The following is a 25,464-nucleotide window of genomic DNA, read 5'->3' as shown; positions in this document are numbered from 1 at the left end:
GGCCACCATGGGTTCTTAAACTGGACCGGAGGGCCGGAACAAAAGCATGGATGGAGTGTTTGTGTGAACTAATATAAATTCAAAGTAAAGGAGCGGAGGGGAGAGCAAGAGAACCGGATAGAACAGCCGGATCCGGCCCGCGGGCCGTAGTTTGCCCACGGCTGGCCTAATTCAATACTAGATTCCAGCGCTGAGCCTGGCTATGTGAGATGCCTCCCCACCCCCGGAGATCTGGGAAGAACGGTACCCAGGCTGGCTGAGTCAGTCCCATTTCTGTCCTTTTCTTTCGACCGCCTTTGCCGACAGCACCGGGGTCTCCTGGTGTTTGCGACGAGTCGCCTTGGACGTCCTGCTACGTGACGATCTCATACACGCCCTAGGCAGCTCGATTCGCCTGCGCCCAGAATCCTGAGCTCCAGCCAAAGCTGGTACCTTAAGCCTCCAAGGTTTAGAGCCATTTGTTACGCAGCAACAACCGACTGACAGGCACCTACGGCTCTGCTGTGTCAGTGGCCTCACACTCAGCCTCTGTGAACGGACGTTTCCTGGCCTGTGTCACGGGGAAGGAATGCAGGCACGTGAGGACGCAGACGCGTCTGCGTTTAGATGCTGCCCCTAACCACTCCGCGTCCTTGCTATTATGTGCAATGACCTTGAGAGGCGTAAGTCTACGATGAAGATGTATCGAGATCTTGCTTGGAAAACGCCAAATTCAGAGTATGCCCTCAAACACTGAGAGCCACTGTATTTTAATTATGTCTTTAAGGAGGATGCTGTAAATTCTCCACTTCTGAGAGAGCTGGGCACAGGTTTTACGACGCGTGGTCTGAAAAGACACCCTATGAGCACTGAGCCCGCAAACACCTTTTTATCAGAACTGCACACGCTTCATTCCCAATGAGTTCACTTTCCTTTCACACGGACTGGCAGCTTCAGTGGACAGATCGACTACAGAGGGAGGGGGTGGGAGAAAGTGCAGGAGGAGGAAAGTAGCACTGTCTAGTCTCTCAGTATACGGTTTATTTTGAAGGACACAAAAGGTTTGGGTTTTCCACTTGGCAGGGAAAATGATGAAAATCCTTTCTCCATTAATAAAGAATGTCCTGGAACCTGTCCTCCCTACCTCCACAACCCCCTCCCCGCCAGGAGAAAGAAACGCCCCCCCACACACACTCCAGGCAGAGAAACACTCACCCTCTGTGGAACAGGTCCACATTATAGAACTTATGGAGCTCCACAGAAAACTCAACCGTTCCTTGTACTTCAGACATGATCTTCTTGGTTCATTACCTGAAAGGCAAGAGAGAAACGTACAACGTGAGATCCCATCCGCCACACCCAGAGCCCGAGCTTCCAGAGCAGGAAACCTGAGCACTAATGTGGGTGCGTGAGCGTGTCCCACGAACGGGGCCTCGGCGGTCCGTCATCTCTCACCACTCCTTTCCTAGGGAAGGACGGCGACATGGAGTGACCTGCTTGCTGTCACACAGCTCAGCCCTGGGAGGGCCAGGACCGGAGCCCAGACACCCTAATTCTAAAGCGGGACCCAGCGCACCAGGCTTCTCTTCCTTACGGTGGCGTTCCTAGGGGGCTGGAGGCCTGGACTCCACGTCCGTTAACCATGAGGAATTATGTGTGCTTTTCCCTGCAACGTTTCTAAAATGTTCAATCCGTTATTTACGCTTTCTAACATGTTTTAGGACATTTTCCGTTGCCTCCGAGGAAAGTTGTTAAAAATATTAAGGACTATTTTGGAGAAACACCACGATCCCAACCCTTCCTGAGACACTGCTTGGCATCCAGTCCTCTGACAAACATGTTTTCCTTCAAAATGTTGTTTTTCTCTTAAAACATCAGCCTTCCAAGTGTGTGGCCTTCAGACGATGAAATGAAAACCAGTGTGTTGGTCCTCGCACGCATCAGCACTCGCTTTAGGAAGGGGGCGTGGAGCTAACGTGCTCAAAAGATGACACAGCAAAGGGTTACGACAGGCTGAGTGGGGGGTCCAGGGAGGGGCCTTCTCAAGTTGCGGGACAGAAAGGGAAGAACCAGGCAGGCTGCTGGGCATCACCAGCAGGTTCTCACCTGGCCCCAGGGCACCAGCCAATCAGAATGCACTGCCTTCGCCCGGCCAGAGAAGCAGCCCACCCAGCAGAGCCCTCCGGAGAGCCCCCCACTTCCCCTCCCCCCGCACACACCCACCTGGACGGCCCACCTGTCACCTCCCCACTGAGGCGTTCCCAGGCTCACAGGTGAAGGCACCTTCCCCGGGAAGCCCTTCCTCGCTGGTGCTGCAGCAGCCCCCTGCACGGGGCCCCCCCACAGTGCACCCCCCAACAGCCCTGGCCACATCACGTCCTGGAAGCAGGTCAGGAGGCCAGGTCCTGAAAGGAGGGACAGCGCCGAGTTGGACCAAAGCCTGGCGTGGCGCCTGCAATCACAGCCGTGGGATGAGCAGGAGGAAGGATGGAGCACAGACAGCGCAGAGCAAGGCCCGCGGGGATGAGTGACTGCTCCTCCTCTGCCCCAGCAAATGCAAAGCCGGCCGCAGCTCTGGCGCCTGCCCCCGTTCGGGCTGTGAGCCTGAAATACCCACGCGGCCCTCAGTTCCATGCCAGCCGGCTCCGCTGTCCTCTGTGTGCGGAGGGAAGGTGGGTGAAGGCGGCGCCATCCATCACGCCTGCCCGCGGATCCCGCAGGGGCCACGGGAGCTGCTGGGCCGCAGGCAGGAAGGCTCTATGTATCCTCCCGGAGCCAAACCCGGGCCTGAACAGGAGAGGAGGACAGAGGAAGCCACCAGATCGCCACCCAGGGAGTCAGGCTGGCACCAGCCCCGCGCTAGCTGCTGGTGCCCAGGCCAAGGCGCTTGCTGGTGATCTCGCTCGCATGCATCTGTCATTAACTTCCCAAGGGCCACATGACTCAGCCTGCATCTGTGGTCCCACAGGGACCACCCACAAGGTCTCTGAGCCTGCACTGCCAGCTTCTCCCCCTGGCGTGGGCCACCCACCTCCCAGGGCCCCTCCCACCAGAATGGGGGGCCAAGTAGGAACAAAGAGGGAGGCTGTCTGGGGCGGGGGGCCCAGAGGGAAGCACCACCCGGAGCTGGTTCAGGGGAAGCGGCTGCGGGCTCCTCACTGCTCCTCACCCCCGGGCTGCGTGGGCCTGGGGCCCAGGTCTCCGGGGTGCGCACCTCTCTCTATCGATGGCCCAGAGCTGGTCCTCACTTTCCCTACTGGTCTCGGCTCAGGGTCATTTCCACAGCAAGCCTCTCAGCTCTCTCAGTTCCTTTCCAGCACATCCCCCTCTTTATTATTTCTGGACCGTAAGCCACCACATGGGATTATGGCTTTAATTTCTGTCTCCCTCCCCCAGTCCCCGCCAGGAGGACAGGCCCCCAAGCACCTGGGCTGCCGTGTCCCTGGGGGCAGCCGATGCCTGGCCCCAGACAGAGCCGCACACGTGACTGTTCAATAAACGGGCAGTGACCACTGAGCTGAGTCCTGGAGAAAGCACAGGTTCAGGAGGGGAGGGATGGCCTGTGTAAAGGGGACAAGAGAGGCCTGCAGGGCAGGGACAACCCTTTGGCACAGCTCTCAGACGGTACCTCATCATTTTATTTCACTTCGTCCTCAAAACCTCTCTCAAAACCCAGCCTCACAGGGGGTTGTCAACACGCCCGTGCTTTTGTGGGAGGAAGCGGATGCTAATGGAGGCTGCTGTGGCTCCCTGAGGCCACACGGCTGGTAAATGATGTGGCCGATCTGAAACCGCAGGGACCGCACTGGGTCCTTGGCCAGCGAGGGCGGGGGGGGGGGGGGGGCGCGGGGTGAGCCAGGGCCGGGCTGGGGACCTGGGGATGTGCAAGGGAGGGATAGGGGCAGAAGTAGAATGCTGGGGTCCAGCTAGAATTGTAAGAAATGTTAATCACGCTGTTCACCGTGACTGTTTTGTTCTGATTAAAGAAGGCACACTCTAACCTGGCTGGGAGTTGCATGCGGGACCTGGGAGCTCACCTGGAAATGCAGCCCACCCTCCCCATCGGGAGCTGCCTATTAGCATGGAAAGATGACCAATCTTGTTGCAGAAACCAGAGCCGCCAGCCCTATGAAGACCCCCAGCCTTTGCATACCCACAGGCCTTTGCAAATCTGCAGACCTGTTAACTGCCCATTTGGCATGCCCTTTGCCTACTTCCCATGTAACCTTCCTCCTTCCACCCAATATAAGCAGCTGGCTTACGGGGGTGCAGAGCAGATTTCTGTGGGTGACCTGCTGCTCCCACGCTGCCGGCAGGACTGGAATAAACGCTCATCTAGGATTCAACCCTGTCTCTGCTGAATTGGCTCAAGCAGTGACAGGCAGCTCAGACCTACTGATGGTCCAGTTACAGGAGGGCCCCGGAGGGACAGGACCCCGCAGGGCCTGGCAAGGCGAAGGATCGGTGGTCCCTGCAAGTGTCACATGCAGCAAACCTGAAGAAGAAACCTTCAAACCTTAATCTTTGAGAAATTACAATGAACAACCTAGTTGGGAGCATGAATTAATCATGAGTTCATGCTCTTCGTTTTTTAGAATCATCTTCCCTCTATGACGGTCTCAGCAAAGGCTGCCCAGAGAGCTCCGTGGACATAATGAGACCACTGGCTCTTTCGATCATTCAGCAAATATTAATATTAACTGGAGGCCGGTCTGTGTCAGCAGCCACACTGGGCAGTAGGGAGACATGAATGAATTGGGGAGACATGAATGAGCAAGACAGGAGTTCGAGAAAGGGAAACACGACCACACAGAATTGCAAGAGGACGGTAAGGACCTCAGGGGACGCGGTAGGAAGCCTGTCACAGGACCACGAGGTGGCCACGCGCTCCCCACCTGTGAGTGGGAGCAGGAGATGGAGACCGCCCCGCACAGAAACGCAAGCACCAGGTGAACACCAGCCACGGAGCCTGACACGTAGAACTAGGCACAGTGCCAAGTGACACTCGGAATGAAGTGGGAGCAGTTCACACAGACAGCTGCACAGACAGGCATGGGAGCTGGCTGGGGGAGGGGAGAGGGGAGAGGAGAGAGCTGAGCCAGGCTTTCTGAGGGGCCCCACCTGAGCTGGGCCTCTAGCCTCCCAGCCCCCAACTCCCAGCACTCACCCCAGGAGGCTCAGGCCCTGTACTCTATGGTCAGGGACAAGGAAGGATGGATAGACAGACAGACAGGTAGATGATATATGAATAGATAGATAGATGAAGAGATAGATAAATAGATGAAGAGATAGATAGATGAAGAGATAGATGATGGATGGATAAATGATTGATAAATCGATGATAGATATGTGGATAGACAGATGGTAAATAGACAGACAGATGGTAGGTAGGTGGATGGATAGAGAGCTAGATGATAGTTAAACAGATAGATGGTAGATAGAATATATAGATAGATGGTAGATGAGAAATGCCTCTCATACTGAATGTCACACATTCAAATAAGGTTTGGAATGTAACCATCTCATTTAAATAAATGTTTGCCTTTCCTGTCTTTGCAACTGTCTCTGCAAACTGTTCTCTCCTCCTCTGGCCCCCGGCCCAGGAGCCCCTCCCACCCAAAGCTAGCTTCTCCTCCCAACTTGTCCTCCGGGGCTGCTGCAGGGAACTGTCTAGGCCAGAAGCCTAAGCAGCACTTTGCTATGTGTGAAGAAGACATTAGCTAATTGAAGTAATTCACACTAGAGTGTGAATGAAGCCAGCAATTGGAGGGGAGCAGGGAGGGGCTGCATTTTAAAGCAGGCACTGAATACATCCTGTGTTTGCTGCCCTGCCAGTCCTTCTGAAACTCAAGGTCACCACCACCACTCCTAGTCAGCCTGTCCACCTCCCTCGCCTTCTCTGTGAAGTCCAGAGCCAAGCAGTGCTGTGGTCCACTCACGAGGGAGCTTTCTGAGACATCTGGGACCAGGACCGTGCTTTGGACGGACCTGTGTTTGAATCCTGCCACTTTCCAGCCTTGTGACCTTGGGCAAGCTCCTTAACACCTCCCCAACTTCCAGGTACAATGGGCCTAGGGCGGTGGTTGGCAAACTCATCAGTCAACAGAGCCAAACATCAACAGTACAACGGTTGAAATTTCTTTGGAGAGCCACATTTTTTTAAACTTAAACTTCTTCTAACGCCACTTCTTCAAAACAGACTCGCCCAGGCCGTGGTATTTTGGGGAAGAGCCACACTCAAGGAGCCAAAGAGCCACATGTGGCTCGTGAGCCGCAGTTTGCCGACCACAGGTCTCAGGGGTGGGGTGAGAGGAGCTCAACACAGTCCTGGCACAAGCAGGGGACAGGTGCTGGGTGCTGGTTCTCCTCCTCCCCCACCCCCCACGCCAGCGTCGATCCCCTCTTCCTCCCCCTCCAGTCCCCTGGGAGGGAATCGGAAATGACCTCCCAGATTGCATTCGGAACAGGTCCTATTTTAAAAAACATATACATATTATTGATTTCAGAGAGGAGGGGAGAGGGAAAGAGAGAGATATCAATGATGAGAGAGAATCACTGAATGACTGCCTCCTGCCTATGACCTCCTGGTCCCTGGTTGGCGCTCCACCACTGAGCCACGCCGCCGGGTGAACAGGTTCGTTCACAGATGTCTCTTCCCCAGAGAAGCTCTTGGGCATGTAAGTTTGGGAACCACCAATAAAGAAGGTCATCTCTCGCTCCTGCAGGACTTCTCAGAGCCCTTAACATGCGGCACTCGGTGCGACTCTCCAGGCGGGAGTGCTCTCTGGACACGCATGTAGCCCCAGCCTGCCTGTTAGGGCCATGCTGTGCTTTGCGCGGGAGCAGTATCGTCTGCGAACAGGGAACTGACTTCATGAGACTCAGCTTCCAGCCCCAGGGGCAGATGGACTGGCAGAGCGTGCCCCCTCGCCTGAAACAGGATGCTGCCTCGCCCTCGCTCTGTCCCCAGGCAGCACCTGCTGCTGCTGCTGCAAAGGGAACGCATGCCCCTCACGTATCCGTGGGCCCGTATGGCGCCCTCAGTGGCACAAGGAGGGGTCCGAGGAAACCAACTAAACATCTGTAAAAAGAGGTTCCCTTGGCTAACGGGTCCTAGGCCCCAGCTGACCTGTGCCCGAGCCGGCGTGCAGTCCCCTTGTTGGAGAGCAGAGTGGTGAGTGAGCCACCTACCCAGCCCGCCCTGAGCTGCCCGGGGACCGAATGAGCAGCGCGTGCACTCAGATTCCACAGGCATCCGGGACCCCACGTGGGCCCGGCTCTGTGACTGATGAAACATTTCCCAGAACTCTGGCCGGAAGGTCCGTGTGCAAAATCCATCCCACAACGCGGATGAGTAAGGAAACCATGATGCTATAGGAAAGCAGCAGACACAAAGGACGTGCGCTGTGCGAGTCCATTCTTATGAAATACCCAGACCAGGTAAATCCCTACAGGTAAGCCCTTGTGGGCCTGGCTGGCGTGGCTCAGTGGTTGAGCATCGATCTCTGAACCAGGAAGTCACTGTTCGATTCCTGGTCAGGGCACACGTCCAGGTTGCAGACTTGATCCCCAGTGTGGGGTGTGCAGGAGGCAGCCGATCAAAGATTCTCTTTCCTCCCTGATGCTTCTATTTCCTCTCCCTTCTTCTCTGAAATCAATAATAGATATATTAAAAATAAATAAAGACAGGCACTTGTGGCTTCCAGGGCCCGTGGGGAGAGGTCCCGTGAGTGACAGCTAACAGCCTGGGGCGTCCTTCGGAGAGACGAAATGTTTGGCACTAGATAGAGGCGGTGGTGGCACAACATGGCGAATGTGCTAAATGTCACAAATCGCGCCATTCCAATGTGATGCTATGTGAGCTTCACCTCAGTCAAAACCATGCAGTCTCCGATACCACGCATGCTTTTATGATGCTCCTCACACATCCCGTAGCCCAGTGAAAACAAAGCAAATGATGTCACACGTGGGCTGTGCCGGTTCTGTTGTGTCTTCCTTCTGACTTCCAGGCCGCCCGCCCCCAGCCCTCCTGGGGCTCCATTCTTGGTTTACCAGGGGAGGGGAAAGTTTCCTGCCAAGGCGCATGTCACGTCATTCACAGGCTGCCCAAGATGATCAGCCTAAAAACTAGCCTGCAGCGTTGGGTCCGACCTGTCACTAACTCAGCCCTGTGCCTTGGCGGGGCCAGACCCAATGGTTTCGCCGACCTCATTCGGCCAGAGAGCTGGGTGTTCCCCACCCCTGCTTTAAACTCTACAGACCAAGTCTCCATCTCGTACAGGGCAGCTCCAGGAGTGGCCTCGGAGCCCATGTCCCCGGAACCTTCCCCTCTGAAGACCCCACTCGCTGGGGTCTTCCGGCCTCAGAGAGCCTGGCACTGCCACCACTGCCCATCGCAGGCCCGATGTGCCTGGCAGGAAGGCGTACTGCCCCTTTGGGCCTGGCATCGGTGCTCACAGCCTAAGGAGGTGCACCCCAGCCTCAGAGAGCCTTGGCCGGGAGGGGGCTCTCTCCTGCACATGAACCCGGCTGCGCCTCGCCCTCGGCTCCCAGACTCACAGACCCAGCGGGAGACCAGGTTCTGCAGCTGGCTCTCCAGGACTGTGTGACGTCAGGGGAGCTGCCGCAACATGGGAGATGCCACCGGGCAGCACCTGCCGGGCCCAGGGGGGTCAAGGCGTGGACCCTCCCCTCCCCGGGGCCTTCTCGGGTCTGCACAGAAGAAAGGCCCCGAGGAGGGAGGAGGCCCCAACTGGATTGTCAAGGGTATGCGGGTTCATATCTAGCCAGAAGGATGCTGGTAAAAATAGCAGTCTTTCTCTGGATGATTTCACATTAAATCTGCTCAACTTCCATGTCACATCTTACTACCTCCTTCCCGCCCCTGCAGGCCTCGGGTGACCTAGAACAGCGGCTCGCAGTGTGGGGAAGGAGGAGCCACGGTGTTAATAGAAATCAGCCCCGTTCAGGGACCCCAGAGGGAGGGCTCTGCGCAGACCCAGCCCTGGGGTGGGCAGTGACGGCTTGATTTGGGGAATAACGCTGCCGACATAAGGCAAATCAGTGCCATGCACCTGGACCCTGTATAGACTGGGAGGCTGCCCACTCTCAGTTCTGGAATATCGGGGGAGTGGCGGCAGTTCCAGGGACTGGGACTGGGTGGTAGACCAGAAGCCCAGCCATTCCCATAGGCTATGGCCCCAGTGTTTCCCAGACTTTATCCCAGGCTCACCCTCTACCCACTGCCTTCGGATGGGAGTGGGAGGAAGAGACAAATGAGAGGAGAGGAAGAGGAGGAGGCGGCGGCGGAGAGATGAGTCAGGGAAAGTAGGTCAGCCGCCTACTCGCGGGCAGAACCCCCAACGTGGAAGAAGCTACCCGAGGAATCCCCTTTCCTTCCTCAGCACCTTGCTGCTCAGCCTGCTCACTACCCTCCAAGGCTGCATGACCCTCTTGTTCCCTCGGGCTTCCCAAGGGCTCACGCCGCACTTCGGGGGGGAACCCCCCCAACTTTAGACAACGCCCCATCCCGGACCCTCACGCCCCGTCCCCTGGGCCGGGCTCCGGACCTGGGGTGTATGAGGAGCTGTCTCTGATGAAGCGGGGAAACGCTGCAGACTATCTGCGGTTGACTGTCTGAAGCGTGGTGACGGCGGAAAGTAAACCACCTACCCTACCGACACCTCCAACGGGACCGCACGGCGCAGGGTGCTCCGCGAGCCACGTGGAAATTCAGAAAACTCACCAAACGTGTGGGCCCAAAAGGAGAGTCCTCCTGAATCACAGGACGGAGCACTTCATGACCTGGTGAACCTGGACACGTGTTTATATGAGGCATTAGTTGGTGTCATGTCCAAAGTTTCCATGTGCCACAGAACTCGGGAGGAACTGGGATCTGCAGACGCCAGGACTGCAGGACTTCGCAGAGCCCCTGACGTGACAATTCCTCCTACGCGTGTCTAGCGGAGAACGCCTCTCTGCCTTCCCTGCTGGGGACCCTCTGAGCGCGGCTGCCTCCTTAGAAGGCCCGCCCGAGGCAGGAGCCCGCAGTGGCAGAGCCTTGAAAATCACGAGCGAGCCCACAAGGCACCCACTCGGCCTTCTTCCCTGAGTCAGGGACAGCCGCGGGCTTGAAAGGAGCCCGGGCTCTCAGCCAAATAGTGGCCTCGGGGACATGTGCACATCCATCTCCCAGCCTTCAGCAAGAAGGAAGAAAAACGCGCTTTAACACCGGCTGACACAGCAGCGGGGCCTGGGCCGGGCAAGGACGCCAGCCTCTCCATCGAACGCAGCATCTTCCTAAAGAGGTGACGACGGGCGGCACCTCCTTCCTCGACAGCCTGGTGACGAACGGACTACCCGGCAGGAAACCTCAGCTCCGGGGATACACCTGGACGTGCAGCTGTGAGAGCAAACTCACCCCATCACTTCTGGGTCCTCACAGGAAGTCTCCGCTCTGCCTGGGGAAGCGTGGTCGCCACGGACACCCACGCTGCTCAGGTACCAGGTAGCGGGTTACAGATGGTTACTGAGTGCCTTCTAGTGTCTGGCCCTGGTGTGTGTGTGTGTGTGTGTGTGTGTGTGTGTGTGTGTGTGCGCGCGCACATGTGTGTGTGAGGGAGGGAGGAAGGGAGAGAGAGGAGGATAGAGAAGATCTCTCATTCATGTCTGATTCTGTGCTAGCGCTGGACACACAGCCCCGGGATGAAGGGACTGGGCAGCCTCTGTTCCCCCACCCCCCTCTCAGGACGACCCTCCACTGTGTCACAACCCCGTCCCCAAACAATCCTGGTGAGTGACAGGCAGAGTATCTGTCCTGGGCCAGACGCTGTGGCCAGTGATCCTGACCTTAGCTCACCTTCCCCCGAGGAGGCAGGTGTCCCGTTGAAGGGGTTCGACTGCAGAGAAATACCCACATTTCCTATGGAGCTGCATTGGGGAGCTCTGTGGCCACGAGCAAATGGCCCCGCAGGACACCTGGCTCCGAGCAAAGGGCCTCAGGATGCGCTTCCCCGGCCCTTCCTCATGCCCCACAGCTACCTGCGGGGACGGCAACGAAGGACGCAGTCACAGAGTCCTTCCCTGGTCGGAGCCTGCCAGGCCAGCTCCCTCAATCCCGAGTTAGGGAGCAAACACCCTAGGGGGTGAGGGGACACCCAGGACACTGCCAGGACCCGGACCAGGTCTCAGGCCCAGGGCAGACCTCTCGCCTCTCCCCGCAGCGCCCCGAAGGGGAGCCAGAGCTGCCTTTGCAGGATCTCCCGACTTAAGTGCCGGGACAGAAGGACAAGAGCCGCTCATTAGTGCAAAGAGGTAATGAAGAGGACACGGCCCCAGGGAATCCCAGTGCTCTCCAGAGTCCCGGCGGCGTGAACTGACTCTGTCCCTCTGCTCCCGAGGGCCATCTCCCGAAACAGGCCCACCTACGGCTCCCTCACCAGCACCTCCACTGGCTGCCCGACACCAGGACACTGGCAGCCAGCTCCGCGCACAGCACCCGAGGCCTGCTCTGGTCTGGCTTCCATGCACTTCCCTTTTCTAATACGTTTTTACTGATTTTCCAGAGAGAAGAAGGGAGAAGGAGGTAAAGACAGAAACATCGACGAGACAGAGAATCATGGATCGGCTGCCTCCTGCACACCCCTTATTGGGGATCAAGCCCACAACCCGGGAATCCAACTGTGACCTCCTGGTTCATAGGTCGATACTCAACCACTGAGCCACGCCGGCTGGGCCACTTTCCTTTCCAATTGGCCGCATTTGTAGATTTACTCTTGTCCCTGCTGTTTGGGACTCAAAACCCAATTCAAGTATTCTCTCAGAAGTCTCCTCTGATCTTTTGCCCACTCAATGTGCTCAACAAGCTCCCATGGGCCCACGAGGAGAGTCTGATGGGGAGTGAGTTGCCATACGGCCTCTGTCCCAGGCCTTACACTTTTCTGAGGGGAGGGCTCAAGTGCATGGCTCTCGAACACAATTGCCAACGGCGGGAAATTCCATGGATGAAGAGTACAGGGAGCTTCACCACACGGCGGGGCCTGGAGCTGGTGTTGGAGGTCAGGAAGACCCCCTCGGGCAGTCAATTAACCTGGCACCATTGGCACCTCTGTGCCCGCACACACGCCACTGCCCTGTAATTTGGTTTCCTGTCTGTCTCCACTACAGTCCATGAGTAACCCCAGGACGGGACCACGTCTCATTCTCGCCTGGATCTCATGAACTAGAAAGCTTGCGTGGGTCTCTTGAGGTGAACGTCATGACCATCACCGTGGTCCCCGCGTCCTTGAGGCCACCCCCACTGTTAGAGGAATATGCAGACACTATCGGAGGGAGCCTGTGAGAGGGGCTCTGTTTTCAGGGCGCCTTCTTGGCACCCTAAGGAAGAAAAGCACAGCTGGTCGATGACAAAGGAACTGGGAAGCTGACCAACCCCGACGCTTTCCCCGAGAGGCTGGTGCGCCCAGAACCCTTCCAGCTCCCGAGAGCCCTTTCCAAGCTGGCAGCAGGGGCCGCTCCTGTAACGCCCCTTCGCAAGTCCCGGACATCCAGGGTGTTCTGCATCAAGACCGGTAAAGGCACTGGCTTACCAGGAGTACTGTGGGCACGGAGATGCCAGCCAGCCCAGGGCGGAGATCACATAAGCTGGCTTGGCACAAGTGATTCGTTCTTGAGACCCTGGCCTGGTAGCTCAGATGGTTAGAGGGCCGTCCTGATACACCACGGTTGTAGGTTCGATCCCCGGTCAGAACACATACAAGAAGCAACCAATGAGTGTATAAATAAGTGGAACAATAAATCTCTCTCTCTCTCTCTCTATCTCTACCTAGCTCCATCTCCATCTTCCTTCCTTTCTTGCTCTAAAATCAATGAATAACTAAAAAGAAAAATACATTCAAAAAATAGATTTGCTCTTGGGTTCTTTAAAAATCAGAACTGGATTTTAAAACATCTTCAGAAAATGCTCTCCAGCCTCCACAATAGACACAGAAAGTGACTGAGACCTGAGACTATGAACTCCAGACCCACAGCAAGCCGGCCCCGGCCCCGGGCCCGCTCTGCCAGGGTTTCATTCGGTCCTTATGCCAGGTCCTCCCACTGGGCCCACGGCTTTATTCTCCTCCTGGTGCTTCGTGGACTTATTTTGTACTTTTCTTCGGCACACACCACGTCTAAGGCTCAGAACACGGGCAGCCATTCAGCATGAGCCTCGGTAGTGATGACGACACAGTGATGCCTGACATGCCCACCCTGCGACTCTGGGAGGAAATCAATGAGCATCTTGTTTGCTCCTGATTCGGGGGGTCAGGACTTCAAGCAGAACTCAGCGGGGCGTCTCCATAGGCAGCCGGGGAGTTGCAGGTGGGCTGGCAGGGGTTTCCAGGTGTCTCCGCCAAAGTGGCACCTATTCTCCAGCGATAGTCTCTCCTAGCGCGGTCCTCCTTGAGGTCTTTGACCATGACCTCCAAACCAGGTGTGCCCTCCTCCTTATTCCACCCTCCCCCGCCCAGTCTGGGTACCTCTCTCATTCTCTGTGGCACAGACTTAGGTGTGGACCCTCATCTCCCATTAGGATGCGAACTCCTTAAGGTCGGCAACCACACCTGACTCAGATCCACAGCCACCGGGAGAAGATCTAACACAGTGTGAGCACACACTGTTTCCGATGAATGTCCCTGGAATCAGATACAGTAGTCTAGGCTGTGGCATCAGTTGCTTCGATTTCATGGGGGTGATAGGGTCCCAGAAGACCTTGATTTTCTTGCAATGTCCAAGTACCCAATCAAAAGGGACATGGGATGGAAAGACCATGGAACAGTATCCATCCATGCATCTGTGTTAGGAACTCCAAGGGGCAAAGTTCAAAGTCAGACAGAACACTGAGGCAGGAGGCGGGGAGGCAGCGGGCTGTGCACAGACGGTCGAAGGTGGCAGACAGATGTGCAAGGAAGACAGATGTGGAAGGAGGACAGATGCGGAAGGCCCAGAACGTGGTAATACATTTAGGTCTGATTCTTCCAGCAACAAAGAGCCACTGGAGAGCAAGCAACATGTACGGATTACCTACAGTGTTCCAGGACCTGTGTTAGCTAATGCATATGCACTTAATCCTCATAAAAGAAATGTAAGTAGACAGCCAACTCGATTTCGGGCATGGCGAGACTCACACTCAGCAAGGCTAGGTGGCTGAGGGTCTCGTGGTGAAAAAATGTCAACTGCCCAAGTCTATGGCCTTTCTTCTCAGCTGCACGCGTGGGTGACTGATGCTTGAAGAATTCTCTTCAGTAAGGAGAGAGGACAGGTGTGCTGAGAGGGGAGATGTTATGGGCTGGGACACCGTCAGGAGCTGCTGCAAGAACCCATGGCAGAGAGGCGGAAGCCTGGCTCCAGGCACCAATTCCAGAAATCAATCAAACTTGGAACCCAAGTGGGTGGAGGGAAGGAAGAGCTGCAGATGGCCCAGAAGCACCCACCCTGGGCAGGTGGGCTACAGGGGACAGCCACCTCTCCAACACCGGGTCCACGCAGCAGCCAATCTGCTCTTGGGGGTCTTTGCTCCAACTCTGGGTACCCAGCCCCAGCTCCAACCAGCGTCAGTCCCAAGGACGGAGTATTATTAGGTGAGCTTAGCTGAGCTGTGTGCTAACTCCCGCTTCCTCTCTGAATCATGTGTGTGTGAATCATAACCACACTCTTCATATTTTAGAAGCAAGTGTATAATTTTTCTTCCCCCAAGAAAAGAAATAATTTGCTGCCTAAATAGGAATCTAATGTGGTTTCTCAAGTGCTTGGACTTATTCAGTTCTGAGCCTGCCTTTTCTTTGGGCGCGAGAATCACCAGAAAAGCTAAAAATAAAAACAATTTTTAAAAGGTGACACCTATTGAGCATCTGCCCTGTCCGTGACTCTGCTCTACCCTTTCCCGGGTCAAGGTCACTGGAACCATTCCCATTTGATAGACAAGCAACCGGAAGCTTACAGACTCCATTCACTGGCCCAGAAGCACACAGCTAGTGAGAAGCAGATTTGGGGTGCAATGAAGGTGTGCTAGGCCCCAATCCCATGCTTCCGGGGCTCCTGCGCCACCCCACCTGGTCTCAGCATGAGAAATGTGACACAGGGAGTCCACACCCTGGGTCGCTTTGGGAAATGGCATTCAGAGCTCCCCCAAACATGGCTGGGTTTGTCGTCTATTATCATCTTAGGGTGCTGCTCTAGCAGCTGGGAAGCCAAACATCTCTGAACCTGCTCGCTGTATATGGAAGGAGTTACCATTTAGTGATTCTCATCATTGATCGGCTGCCTCCTGCACAACCGGCAACCCAGGCATGTGCCCTTGACCAGAATTGAACCTGGGACCTGTCAGTCCACAGGCCGATGCTCCTTCCACTGAACCAAACCGCTAGGACCCGAGTCTGGTTCTTAGGGTGGATGACCAGAGCATGGGAAGCTTAGAGTGCTATCCTCGCATAGGAGTGCTGCTTAGCTCTGCAGTGCTACTGTATCCAAATACAGTGATCCCACGACTGCATCACTTATTAAAATGCAATAATGACATTACAATATCCAACACTGCTTGTCAATGCAATAGCAGCATCAGCAGTTTATGTGGAGTGTTTGGGAGGTTTCGTGGGTCTTCAGCTGCATTATTTCACCAGGCCTCTATGTCTCCATGAGAATCAGGGCCATGACAAATGTTTCTGCATAAACCCACACAAAGGAACGAAACAGGTGGTTAAAGATCACACGTGGCCTTCTGGTCCGCTCTCAAGGTGACCTTGGGAAGTCACAAGTGGTGAGCCTTTTGTTTAAAAACTGGAGGGGGGGGGGACCTCCAATCTGATTCCCCCCTGGGATTCCAGGCAGCGACCCCAGCCATCTGGCTGAAGGCGGGGGCTGGAGTGGTCACGTACTTCCAGGCACCCGTACACATGGCGTGGTGACCAGGGTTAGTCGCTGCTAATGCCCTGCATTTCCTGGCCCTTGGACAACACCATCCGAGACAACCCGAGTGCCCCGCTGTATTGGGTGGGGGTGGGGGGGGCTGCTAGAGTCCCACTTTGTAATAACCATGTTGTCAGAGATGGGCTGGGGCCCTTCGCCTTCGCCCAATGTGATGGAGAAGGAGCACTGAGCTTAAAGCTTGTCTTAGGGGTGCCGACTGGGCCTGGGAGGGCAACAGCATGAGCAGCGTCCTTGGTGATGGATGGAGCTGGCAGTCACAAGAGAGGGTCCCTGGACAGTTCCCGGGGAGGCCAACGCACCTCAACTGGCAGAAAGATCACACGAGTGTGGTCGCCCCTCCCATTTCTCAGGAGGACAAGCCCACACTGTCTCCTCCGAGATGCGCCTTGTTCCTGGGATGTGAGGGGTGACGGCAATGCCACTGGAGATGCGGCCCACCCACAGAATCATGTGTGGGGACGCATGCATTTGAGGTGGACAGCAGGGGTCAACATGTCTGCGGCCTCTCCCATGCCGGGAGAGTGGCCTTCCGTGAAATGCACACGGCAGTGTCGTCTGCGTCCCCTTCGCGTCAACCTCGGGGAACCCAAGACTGAGGGCTGGGGGGGAGGGGTGGGGGGAGCTCAGCTTCATGAAAAACTAGGATCAACATGGAAGTCAGAACTTCAAGGGGCACCCCGGGCTTGTCTCAGGGCAAGGCCGTCCGTACCCGCCCGGCATGCGAGGCCAGGGCAGCGCAGGGGGAAGGGCACCCTGTATTCTGCTGATACGACCTGGATGGAGAGGCAATAGCCTCCAGCGCCAGCTCAGCAGCCATGTGTCCACCTGGCACGGAAAAGCCTTGCACAGCGTGTCCACGCAGGGCCGGCTGCGTCCAGACAGGCCGGCCTTGGGCCCATTGGGACGCGGCTTTCTAAACAGTGTGAGAACGCGAAACCTGACTTGGAGTTAAACAAGCCGGTGACGTTTGTAAGGGCTGTGCAACCCGGGGGACATCTTTTAACGTTCCTAAGTGCTGGTTTCTGGTTCTGTAGAAGGAAGAGAACTACCTCAGAGGGATTTGGCGAGAATAACATTTGACCATGTGTTTGCCACGGCGTCGGCCCAAGGGGTGTGCTGGAGAGGACGGGGGACCCTTCCCCTTGCTCCCCGGGCCGCTGCGTGCTGAAGATTACCGCCAGCAGACTGGACGGGGTGTAAGGCAGGATGAAGTCCAAGTGCCAGGGCTTGTTGGGCAAGGCCCCCCGCATTCCGACTCCCCGACAGTCTACCTTCACCTCTGCTAACAGCCAACACTGAGCTCCTACTGCAAGGCAGCGGGTCTGGGGTGAGCTTTACTGCCAATGAGGGCGTGCCACACTCCTCAGGAATTTAGGAAAGGGGGGAGACACAGTAATGCTGGACAATGACGTTGGCAGAGAAGAAGCAGAGGCACGGGGGTCAGATGAAGGAGTTACAATGCCAGCTCGGCTACTTCCCAGCCGGGAGACCCAAGGCAAGGCGCTTAGCCGCTTGGAGCCTCAGTGTCCTGAGCTGTCGGCTGAAGGTCAGGCCCACCTCCAGCAGCACAGAGCGGAGGGGGGGCCTGCTGCTGGAGGCGCTGGGAGGAACAAGCCATCACCGCAGAGCACGTGCCAGGCACACACCTGACCTACCTCCGATTCATGGACGCACTAATGCTCCCACGTGACCACCGGGGTCCCGGAGTCACTGACGTGCTCGTTATGACTGAAGAGCCGTGTCATCTGGCAAGAGGGTTGGTGTGCCCGTGCCAGAGCCGGCTAACTGGTGAAGCGCTTATTGGTGGCTCCGTGCGCTCACCTGTGAAAAGCACCGGAAGTACAGAAATAGGCACCTTCTCTTCCTGGGAAATCTGCTCACATTCATTAACCCAAAAGGCTTCAAGCAAGGCATGTTTGTAAAGCACTGTGACACCCTAAGAATAAGAGGCAATTCAGATGCGCAGCTCTGTTATCACATGCTTTGAGGAGGATTACTCAGGGGCTCTCAAGTCATGAGCTCCTCCAATTCCACACCTCTCATCTCAGAGGCAGGAGGTGCTGTGTCATCTACTCGGGGCAGGATCCTGCGGATCCCCCAAAAGTCCTTGGAACTCTGCTTCCTTGGCAAAACTGTGGACAATGGTTGGAAAATATAGTAAAAGATAGTAAAAGGAAGGAGCATTTTGAGTGCTTTCAAGTACCAGCTAAAGGCTGATTATTCCTCCTAACTCTAGTTTAAGTTGCAACCCTGGTCCCTGTTTCTACGGCTTTAGCATCAGGACAGGGCACCCCGCCCATAAAAGACTAGAGTATTTTGGGCCCAAAAGACAAGAAGACAAAATTCAGGGCAACTTCAACCTCTGCAAAGTGAGGCAGAAACCAAGAGAGGAACGAAGCAGAGAGGGAAGCCACACATTCCACGTCTGCCTTCTGTCCAAACCTCTGGCTGAGCCCCAACCACGAGCGAGCGGCTGGGGCAGACCCCAGGCAGCTGGACTTCGGATAAAATAACTGAACTGACATTCGAAGTGCTGCCCAAAGGGCACAGGTTGCTGTTTGAATTCAATCAAGTTAATTGTCCACGACGGCAAACCAACAAATAACATCATCAACAACAAAACACACTCATCAGAAGAATGTTACAGAATCCAGAGTCTTCACAACACAACATTCACAATAGCTAAGATAGAGTCCAAAACTGTTCAACGTGAGAGGAAATATGAAAACGTGACCCATTCTTAAAAGAAAGATAATGGATGATCCAGATAACCAGATGTGGGGATTAGCACAAGTTATAACTAGGCTCGACGACATAATAGAAAATATGTTTGTAATGATTGAAAATTAGCTATAAATCTTGCATATCCCTTGGATTTCAAATGGAAATTAAATGAAGAATCACATAGGGTTAGAAAATATTTATCTCATAAAGACAGTAGTTTTGGGAAAGTTCACATTTTTCTGGAGACAAAATATTTGTATAGACCAGCTATAAGAGACTGAGAATGCAATATAACCACTAATTAATTCATTAACTAACTCAATAGATAATTACATACTGGATTCCAGGCATGGTTCTAAAATCGACCTAAACAAGTTACCAGCTTTCTTGGACCTTCGGTTACACATTCACCATAGATTATCCTCGCTTTGTGAGAGATAATTAGTTTACATTAAGTAATTGACAATTGAAACCGTTTTATTTGGATCTTAAACCTTATTTCATGCATCCTGTCCTCATCTTCTCACCCCAAAGCTGATCTAGGTATCAGAGATGTATATTGCTGACATACATAAACATAGTTCAAAATTGTATTTCTCTCTCTCCCCCCGACCCCCTACCTCATCCTCACTCCATATATACTTTATGTGGACTTGTGGGTACCCTTGTAACATTGACAATTTTGCTTCAGATCTTCTCCCCACCTCACCCCCCCAAAAAAGCCAAGCCCGCTAAGCACAGGGGTCACGGCTTCTTTCCCTCAAGCCTGTGCCTCCCCAGTACCTGGCACACAGTGGCCCTAAGCACATCCTGGTCCGGCTTCCGATGAAATGGCGATGACTAACGCTAAGCTTCCTGAGAGCGGCATCTGACTCATGAGCATCTCATCTCTTCCACTGGGATGATGCTCTTCCCCCATCACTGCCACAGAGACTTCGTGGGCGGGCGAGAGAGGTCACCGTGCAAACAGGTCACCAGCAATGGAGGGGACTTCTGTTCACTAATTGGTACCTGAGAAAACAAGTGGCTTTCACATTCGCTTGACTCAGGCCGTCTCCTCGGACCATCAGCCTTTACAGAACACAGACCTCAATTAGCTTTCATGGAAATGAGATCATTCCTTGTGCCTTGGAAAGCTTCCATCTGTCCACGGGGAGCTCTACCAGGCAGCGTGTCCAGAGCGCGTATCCAGGGACATCGCTGTTGAGGGCCAGCACAGCCCCGTCCCATGGATGGTCCACTGTCATGTCACAGCGGCCCCGCGCGGTCTGCATGCGGGAAGCCCACAGCACAGAGGGCAATAAAGGAGGCTGGAGGGGTAAGTAACCAGTCACGGAGAGCGCCATCCGGGGCGAGCCTTGGCTTTCCCGATCCCGAATCCCACTCCAGTCCCACTGTGCTGTGTGGCCTCCATGCACAGGCTCACCTTCGGCCCTAACGGAAAAACCTTGCGACATTAGAAGGGGACATCGTACTGAGAAAGGGAGCACGGGGGCTTCCCTTTGACTGGATGTCATCAAGAGACCCCCGATCCTGTACATGGGGTGCTGTGAACAGGAAGGGGGAGGACTTGCTTGGGTTCAGGCCCTCTCCGTGCCGGAGACTCTCCTGGGTGCTTCGCGGCTACTCGCTCTAGTTTAGCCCTAACTCCTCTGCTGGGTACACATGCGTGTGCTCCAGCTACACTGCCTCCTGAGGAACGGTGTGGGCCACAAAGCACATCAGCCATCGGGATGGCAGGGCCTCTCCTGAAACGAGGAATGCACGCGTTATCTGCTGCATGCCAGACCCTGTCCTAGGACCTCTCTTTATGGGTCACTGTGTGCGTGTACATGTGTGTTTCTATGTTTAGTATTTCATTTTCTTAACACGTATTTACTGGCACCTACTATGTGCAGGTGCTTACAACATCCCTCATGGAGATGCTATTGGCCATCCCCTTTCAACAGGTTCTGAAATGCCAAGTGATTGTGTGTGGCTGGGACTCGGGTTCTACTTTTCAGATGAGACTCAATATATTTATCCACTATGTTATCCTCCCCTAACCTCCACCACCAAAGACAAAACAAATAAAACAAGGAGAGAGAGAGAGAAACAATCGAAATGAAGTGATTCTGGAGGGTAGCCAGGACATTATGCCGGCACTCCACCGACTGCAGAATGTAAAAAGTAATAGCTCTTCACTTCTCCAACTCCCCCGAGGAATGAATCCCCAGCAAACAGTCTTGTGTCCCAGGGCCTCACTGTGCAGCGGAGTCCCAGCTCCCGGGGGACGGGCTGATCGCTGCCGTGGGCTCTGAGATTCGATAAGGGAAGGACGGCAATGGAGTTTTGGAAAGGGACTGATGTAAAGCCAAACAGAAAGAATAATGCACTGCCACTGACTAGTCCGAGAGGGCCAGGCGATGGTTCCGGGAGGACATGCCTGTGCCATCTCATGGTTTAACCTGAGGGTGGGTTACCGCCGGACAGTAGCTTCCCATGGGAGTCGGATGCTGCCTGAGTCTTGCATTTAGGGAAACAGAATGACCCTCCCTGCAGACAGCAATGTGTGTGTGTGTGTGTGTGTGTGTGTGTGTGTGTGTGTGTAGCTGCGTGAGGTGGGAATACGGCTCATGGTCTACCAGGCAGTAAGAGCCGCGTCTCTTATCGCCTCTGAGTGACGGACATCTGGTCGACCCCAAGTCATAGGACCGGAAGCAGCTGCTCCAGAGCTGGTGGCTGAGACAGAATTTGAGATTTAGTCTCTCTGACTCAAATAATCTTTTTAAATTTTTTTACTCATACTGGTTCCAAAAAAACAGTTCTCCAAGGAGCTAGGAAACGTGAGTTTGTGAGTGAATTCAGTGCTGCGGTGGGGGGGGGGGGGGGGAGGAGGGTAGAGGGGGAGTAGGGGGAGGGGGGTACTCAAGTGCCGGCACCTTTTACAACAAGGATCAAGATGCGGAAATGAAAGCCAACCAAAAGAATGACCTTCTGAACGCCTCCACCGCACCTGGGAGGCAGGACGCACAAATACAACGGCGAACTAGTCAACCCAGGCATGTTTACTTCCAAAACTGCTCCACGTAATTCATTACGAATTTACTCCACCCGGCCTCGGGGACAGGGCAGTGGAGCTGAAACCCTCTGGTTGGGGAGAGAATTGGCGACAATCACCGAAACAGCGACAAACATGGAAACAGCAAGAGAGAAGTCTGCTGCCTCAACATTACCGAGCACAGCACAGAACCACAAGTACGAGGGGGCCTTGGCACCCTTCCTTCCTCTTGTGCTCAACATGCAGCCAACCAACCACCAACCAACCAACCAAAGCCCTGCGCAGCCATAGATGCAGCTGAGGTTCACGGAGAAGGCTCTGGCCAATGCTGGCTGGGCTCACAGGACTCGCAGAGAATGGCGCACTCCTGGGGACCTACTACGTGCCAGGCTCCTGATACAGTTCCCATGCACAGCCTGTGTTCCTCACTAGGCTTCGATTTCATGAGGACAAGGACCATGCCCACTGCTGCTCAGCTTTGCATCACGGCCTGCAGCCCCGGGCTTGGCAGGTAGCAGGCCTTCCGTGAACGAGCTGAGTAAAGGAATGACCTCACTGAGACCCTAAGGAACCAGGTGAGCACTGAGTGGTGATGTCTGAGAGAGCGGAGGCTCGGCTTCATTGAATGACCTGTCCCATCCGCTCAGGGAAAAGTGCGGGAGCGAGGAGCGACTGTGTGACCTTCGGCAGGAAGAAGTCCGGGGGGACCTATTTTAATGCAGAAGTAAGATTGCTTTGAATCCGACAAACACGATGCTGTTACTCCACGAGTCCCTCCCAAGGGCTTTGGAGGTTAAATGTGTCCCTGGGAAGTGATTCTGGTTCTGCCTTGTTGGCTCAACACAATCTCTGACCAGGACCAGAGAAAGGAAAGCTACATTTGGACCCACATTCCGCACAACTGTCACCCAAGTCCAAAACTAACCAGGGTCTCCTGGTCTGTAAGTTCCATGTCCTTGGCCTGACGACCTCTCTTCATAAGTTCCAGACACATATGTGAGATTACAGTAATATACATAGCAATGAGATCATGATAACCACCAAGGGCCAGAGCTTTACATGGCCGAACGACTTTAAACGCATCACCTCCTTTATCCTTCACAAGAGCCTAACAAGGAGGCTATCATGGCTGCTGTAATAATTCCCATTTCACAGATGAGGAACTGAGGAAGACCACAACATCCAAGTCCAACAGACCAACTGCTTCTAGCTTTGGACTCTGCTTCTCCCTGCCTGCCATGGCTTTCTTTGTGAATGGATGCGTAGGTGGGTGGGATGGATGGATGAAGGAAGGAATGGAAAGAGACAGGAAATAATTAAGGGGGTGTCGCTATTGTGGATATATAGTTTCTGAGTATCCAGCTTAATCCATAATTCATAATGGGAATAACTGTTGTGTGGGCTGCATCGGGCTGGGGAGGCCAAGAAGGGGGTGCTGTGGGCAGGCTCTGGCGTGAGAAATGCCCATTCATCTGCCGACTCCGCAGCGTGGCAGGCTGTTTGGCCTTGACAGTGACATCTCTGAGCCTCCGTTTCTATCTCTAGAAAATGAGGGAAATGAATGATCTACTCAGAAGAGTGTGTGAGGACCAAACATTATGCAGGCGCATAGTAGGCGCTCAATAAATGCATGTTGAAAGAATGTGTCAATGAGTCAACCTTCATGTCATCTCACACATAAAAGGGATCTGGATTAAAGCCGGGATTCAGTGGGTCTCCCTTATGTTTTGGTTTGAGCTACAAAATCCCCCCAAAGCCACAAACCATGAAAATCTCCAGATTCCTATTGTGGACCCTCACGGGTATCACGGGACACGTGGTTGAAATGCTCTGATTGTGCCCACACTCACGAAGTGATCGAGTGCGGACTGTGATCCTGAAAGCCAGGTCCCAGTCCTGAGCCTCTGCATCTCGGAGCCACCGGCTTACACTCTGCAAAAACCAAGTGCGTTTCTGATGTGGCTACCGGGAGTCTGGAGAAAGGCACCGGGGAGGACAAGGGGTCGCTGTCTGCTTGGCGGCTGTTACTGAACCCAAGCGCCAGCCCAGGGAGAAGGCATTCTCCGGCACCCGCGTGGGCAGCCCGTCCTCAAGGTCGGAGTGGGTTTCTCTGCGTTTCCTGAGCCCTCCCACCGGCTCCTGGGGAAGGTCGGGCATCCCGCTAGGAAAACAAGATCATCTTCGTGTGCCCAGCCTTCATCTTCACTAGAACAGACTCCGAAAGGCGCTTCCCATCTTCCCCCGAACCCCTCAGAAGCCCAGGTTTCCGCATCAGAGAGAAGACGAAAAGGATCTCGTGCTGTCGGAGCGAAAGCCAAGGTCCGGGCGTCACGCTCGCCCTCGATCCACCGCCTCAGGTGAAGGGAGACAGGATGGGTACACCTGATCCGCTCCCCTCCCGGATCCTTCCCTCTCGCATCTCTGAGGTGGAAGATGAAAGGAACGAAGGGTCAGGGAAATCCTCCCGGGAAGCTTCGGGGAGAACACCACACCATGAAGATGTGCAAAGACAAAGGAAAGGAACAAACAGGAAGCTGTCCCCAGGATGTAAACCGCACAGGGAGCGGGAACGACAAACACTGGGCTCCCTCGGCACGTCCCGGAGAGCACTGGGACACGTGGCCCCGAGCGCCACCAGCCTGGCTGGACCCCAGACCCCTAGGGAGTTCCTCCGCTCCCTCCGCTGAGAGGTGCGTGTAGTAACAGGGCCCCCTCCTGCCGCCCCTGCGGAGAGGACCTGGTGTGATTCATGCAGAAGCAGCTCGGATCTGAGCTGGGCTCCTGTGAGCATCCGCTCCAGGACTGTTTCCCCGCCTGCCCTGCAGCGACGCGCTGGCTGTGGGAGCTGCGCTGAGCCAAGCACGCGCCACTCTGCATCACTCCGTCCCCACAGCCGCTGCGAGGGAGGCAGGCAGAGGCCTCCCCTCAGTCCCGCAGGTGGGGGCCCGGAGGCACAGACCAGGGACACCTTTCGCTCAGAGGCAGAGGGGGGGGGGGGGGAGCCGGGCCTGGGCGATTCCCTGGGCTCTCGGGCTTTGAGCCCATGAGATGCAAGCCAGTGCCCCACTGGTCTGCCCAGGTGCCCAGTCCCGGAAGCTGGCATCCTCCTTCCAACATGGGAGCCTGGAGCGTGAAACACACCCACCTGGAAGGGTGGGGAGAAGGGGAGAGAGGGTCCTGGGAAAAGTCGTGGAAGGAGTTCACACCGACACAGTGTCAACCCAAGTGTGGCAGGCGCGCTGGCTGCGTGACCCGAGGACTCCCCGTTCCCAGTCTCCTCCTCGCACACCCGCCTCTGACCATAAAGGCTGGGGAAAAAGACAGTCAGTCACTCACCTTGCAGCCTTCCCGCTAGCTAAAATCGCCATGTGACCCTGCACTGGACAAGGACATTCAAGGGCACATATTCCAGAAAGCTGGTGGAGTGATTTTTCGTTGTCGTCGTAACGGGACAGTCGAGGGAAGTGAGGAGCAGGGGGCTGTGCTCCCCTTTTCTTTCTTCCTTGAACACAGAGGTGATGTCCGGAGCTGTGGTCGTCATACTGCGACCAGGAGGCAACACGCCCACGCTAAAGATGGCAAAGAACTTCACCTGAGAAACAGAGTGGATCCCTTTGTGTGAGTATGAAGCACTAGTTATCTGCAGGCTTGTCCAGTGAGTGACCGGGGAAGCCACCGCCAGTCAAGGGCACTGTTCCTGAGGCGGGCGGGCGCCCTGGCTGGCGCTCCTGGGCTGCTCAGATCTGCAGGACATTGAG

The 25,464-nt window shown here is 55.1% G+C and overlaps 1 protein-coding gene across 7 annotated transcripts in view; it reads right to left on the bottom strand.

The window, feature by feature from the left end:
- Nucleotides 1-25,464, bottom strand: part of FAM135B (family with sequence similarity 135 member B) — a 96,950-nt gene that overhangs the window by 52,954 nt on the left and 18,532 nt on the right. For all 7 annotated transcript variants that reach the window (XR_013959354.1, XM_080647115.1, XM_080647113.1 and 4 more), the window contains one exon: nt 1,195-1,290. Coding sequence is in view for 6 of the 7 variants with exons in the window: in XM_080647115.1 (XP_080503241.1) it covers nt 1,195-1,271 (77 nt within the window). In the remaining variant the exon portion in view is untranslated. The remainder of the gene's footprint in view (nt 1-1,194; nt 1,291-25,464) is intronic.

Source organism: Plecotus auritus (assembly GCF_963455305.1).
Source record: "Plecotus auritus genome assembly, chromosome: 11".
Lineage (NCBI taxonomy): Eukaryota > Metazoa > Chordata > Mammalia > Chiroptera > Vespertilionidae > Plecotus > Plecotus auritus.
This window is presented reverse-complemented; position numbering and strand designations above follow the sequence as displayed.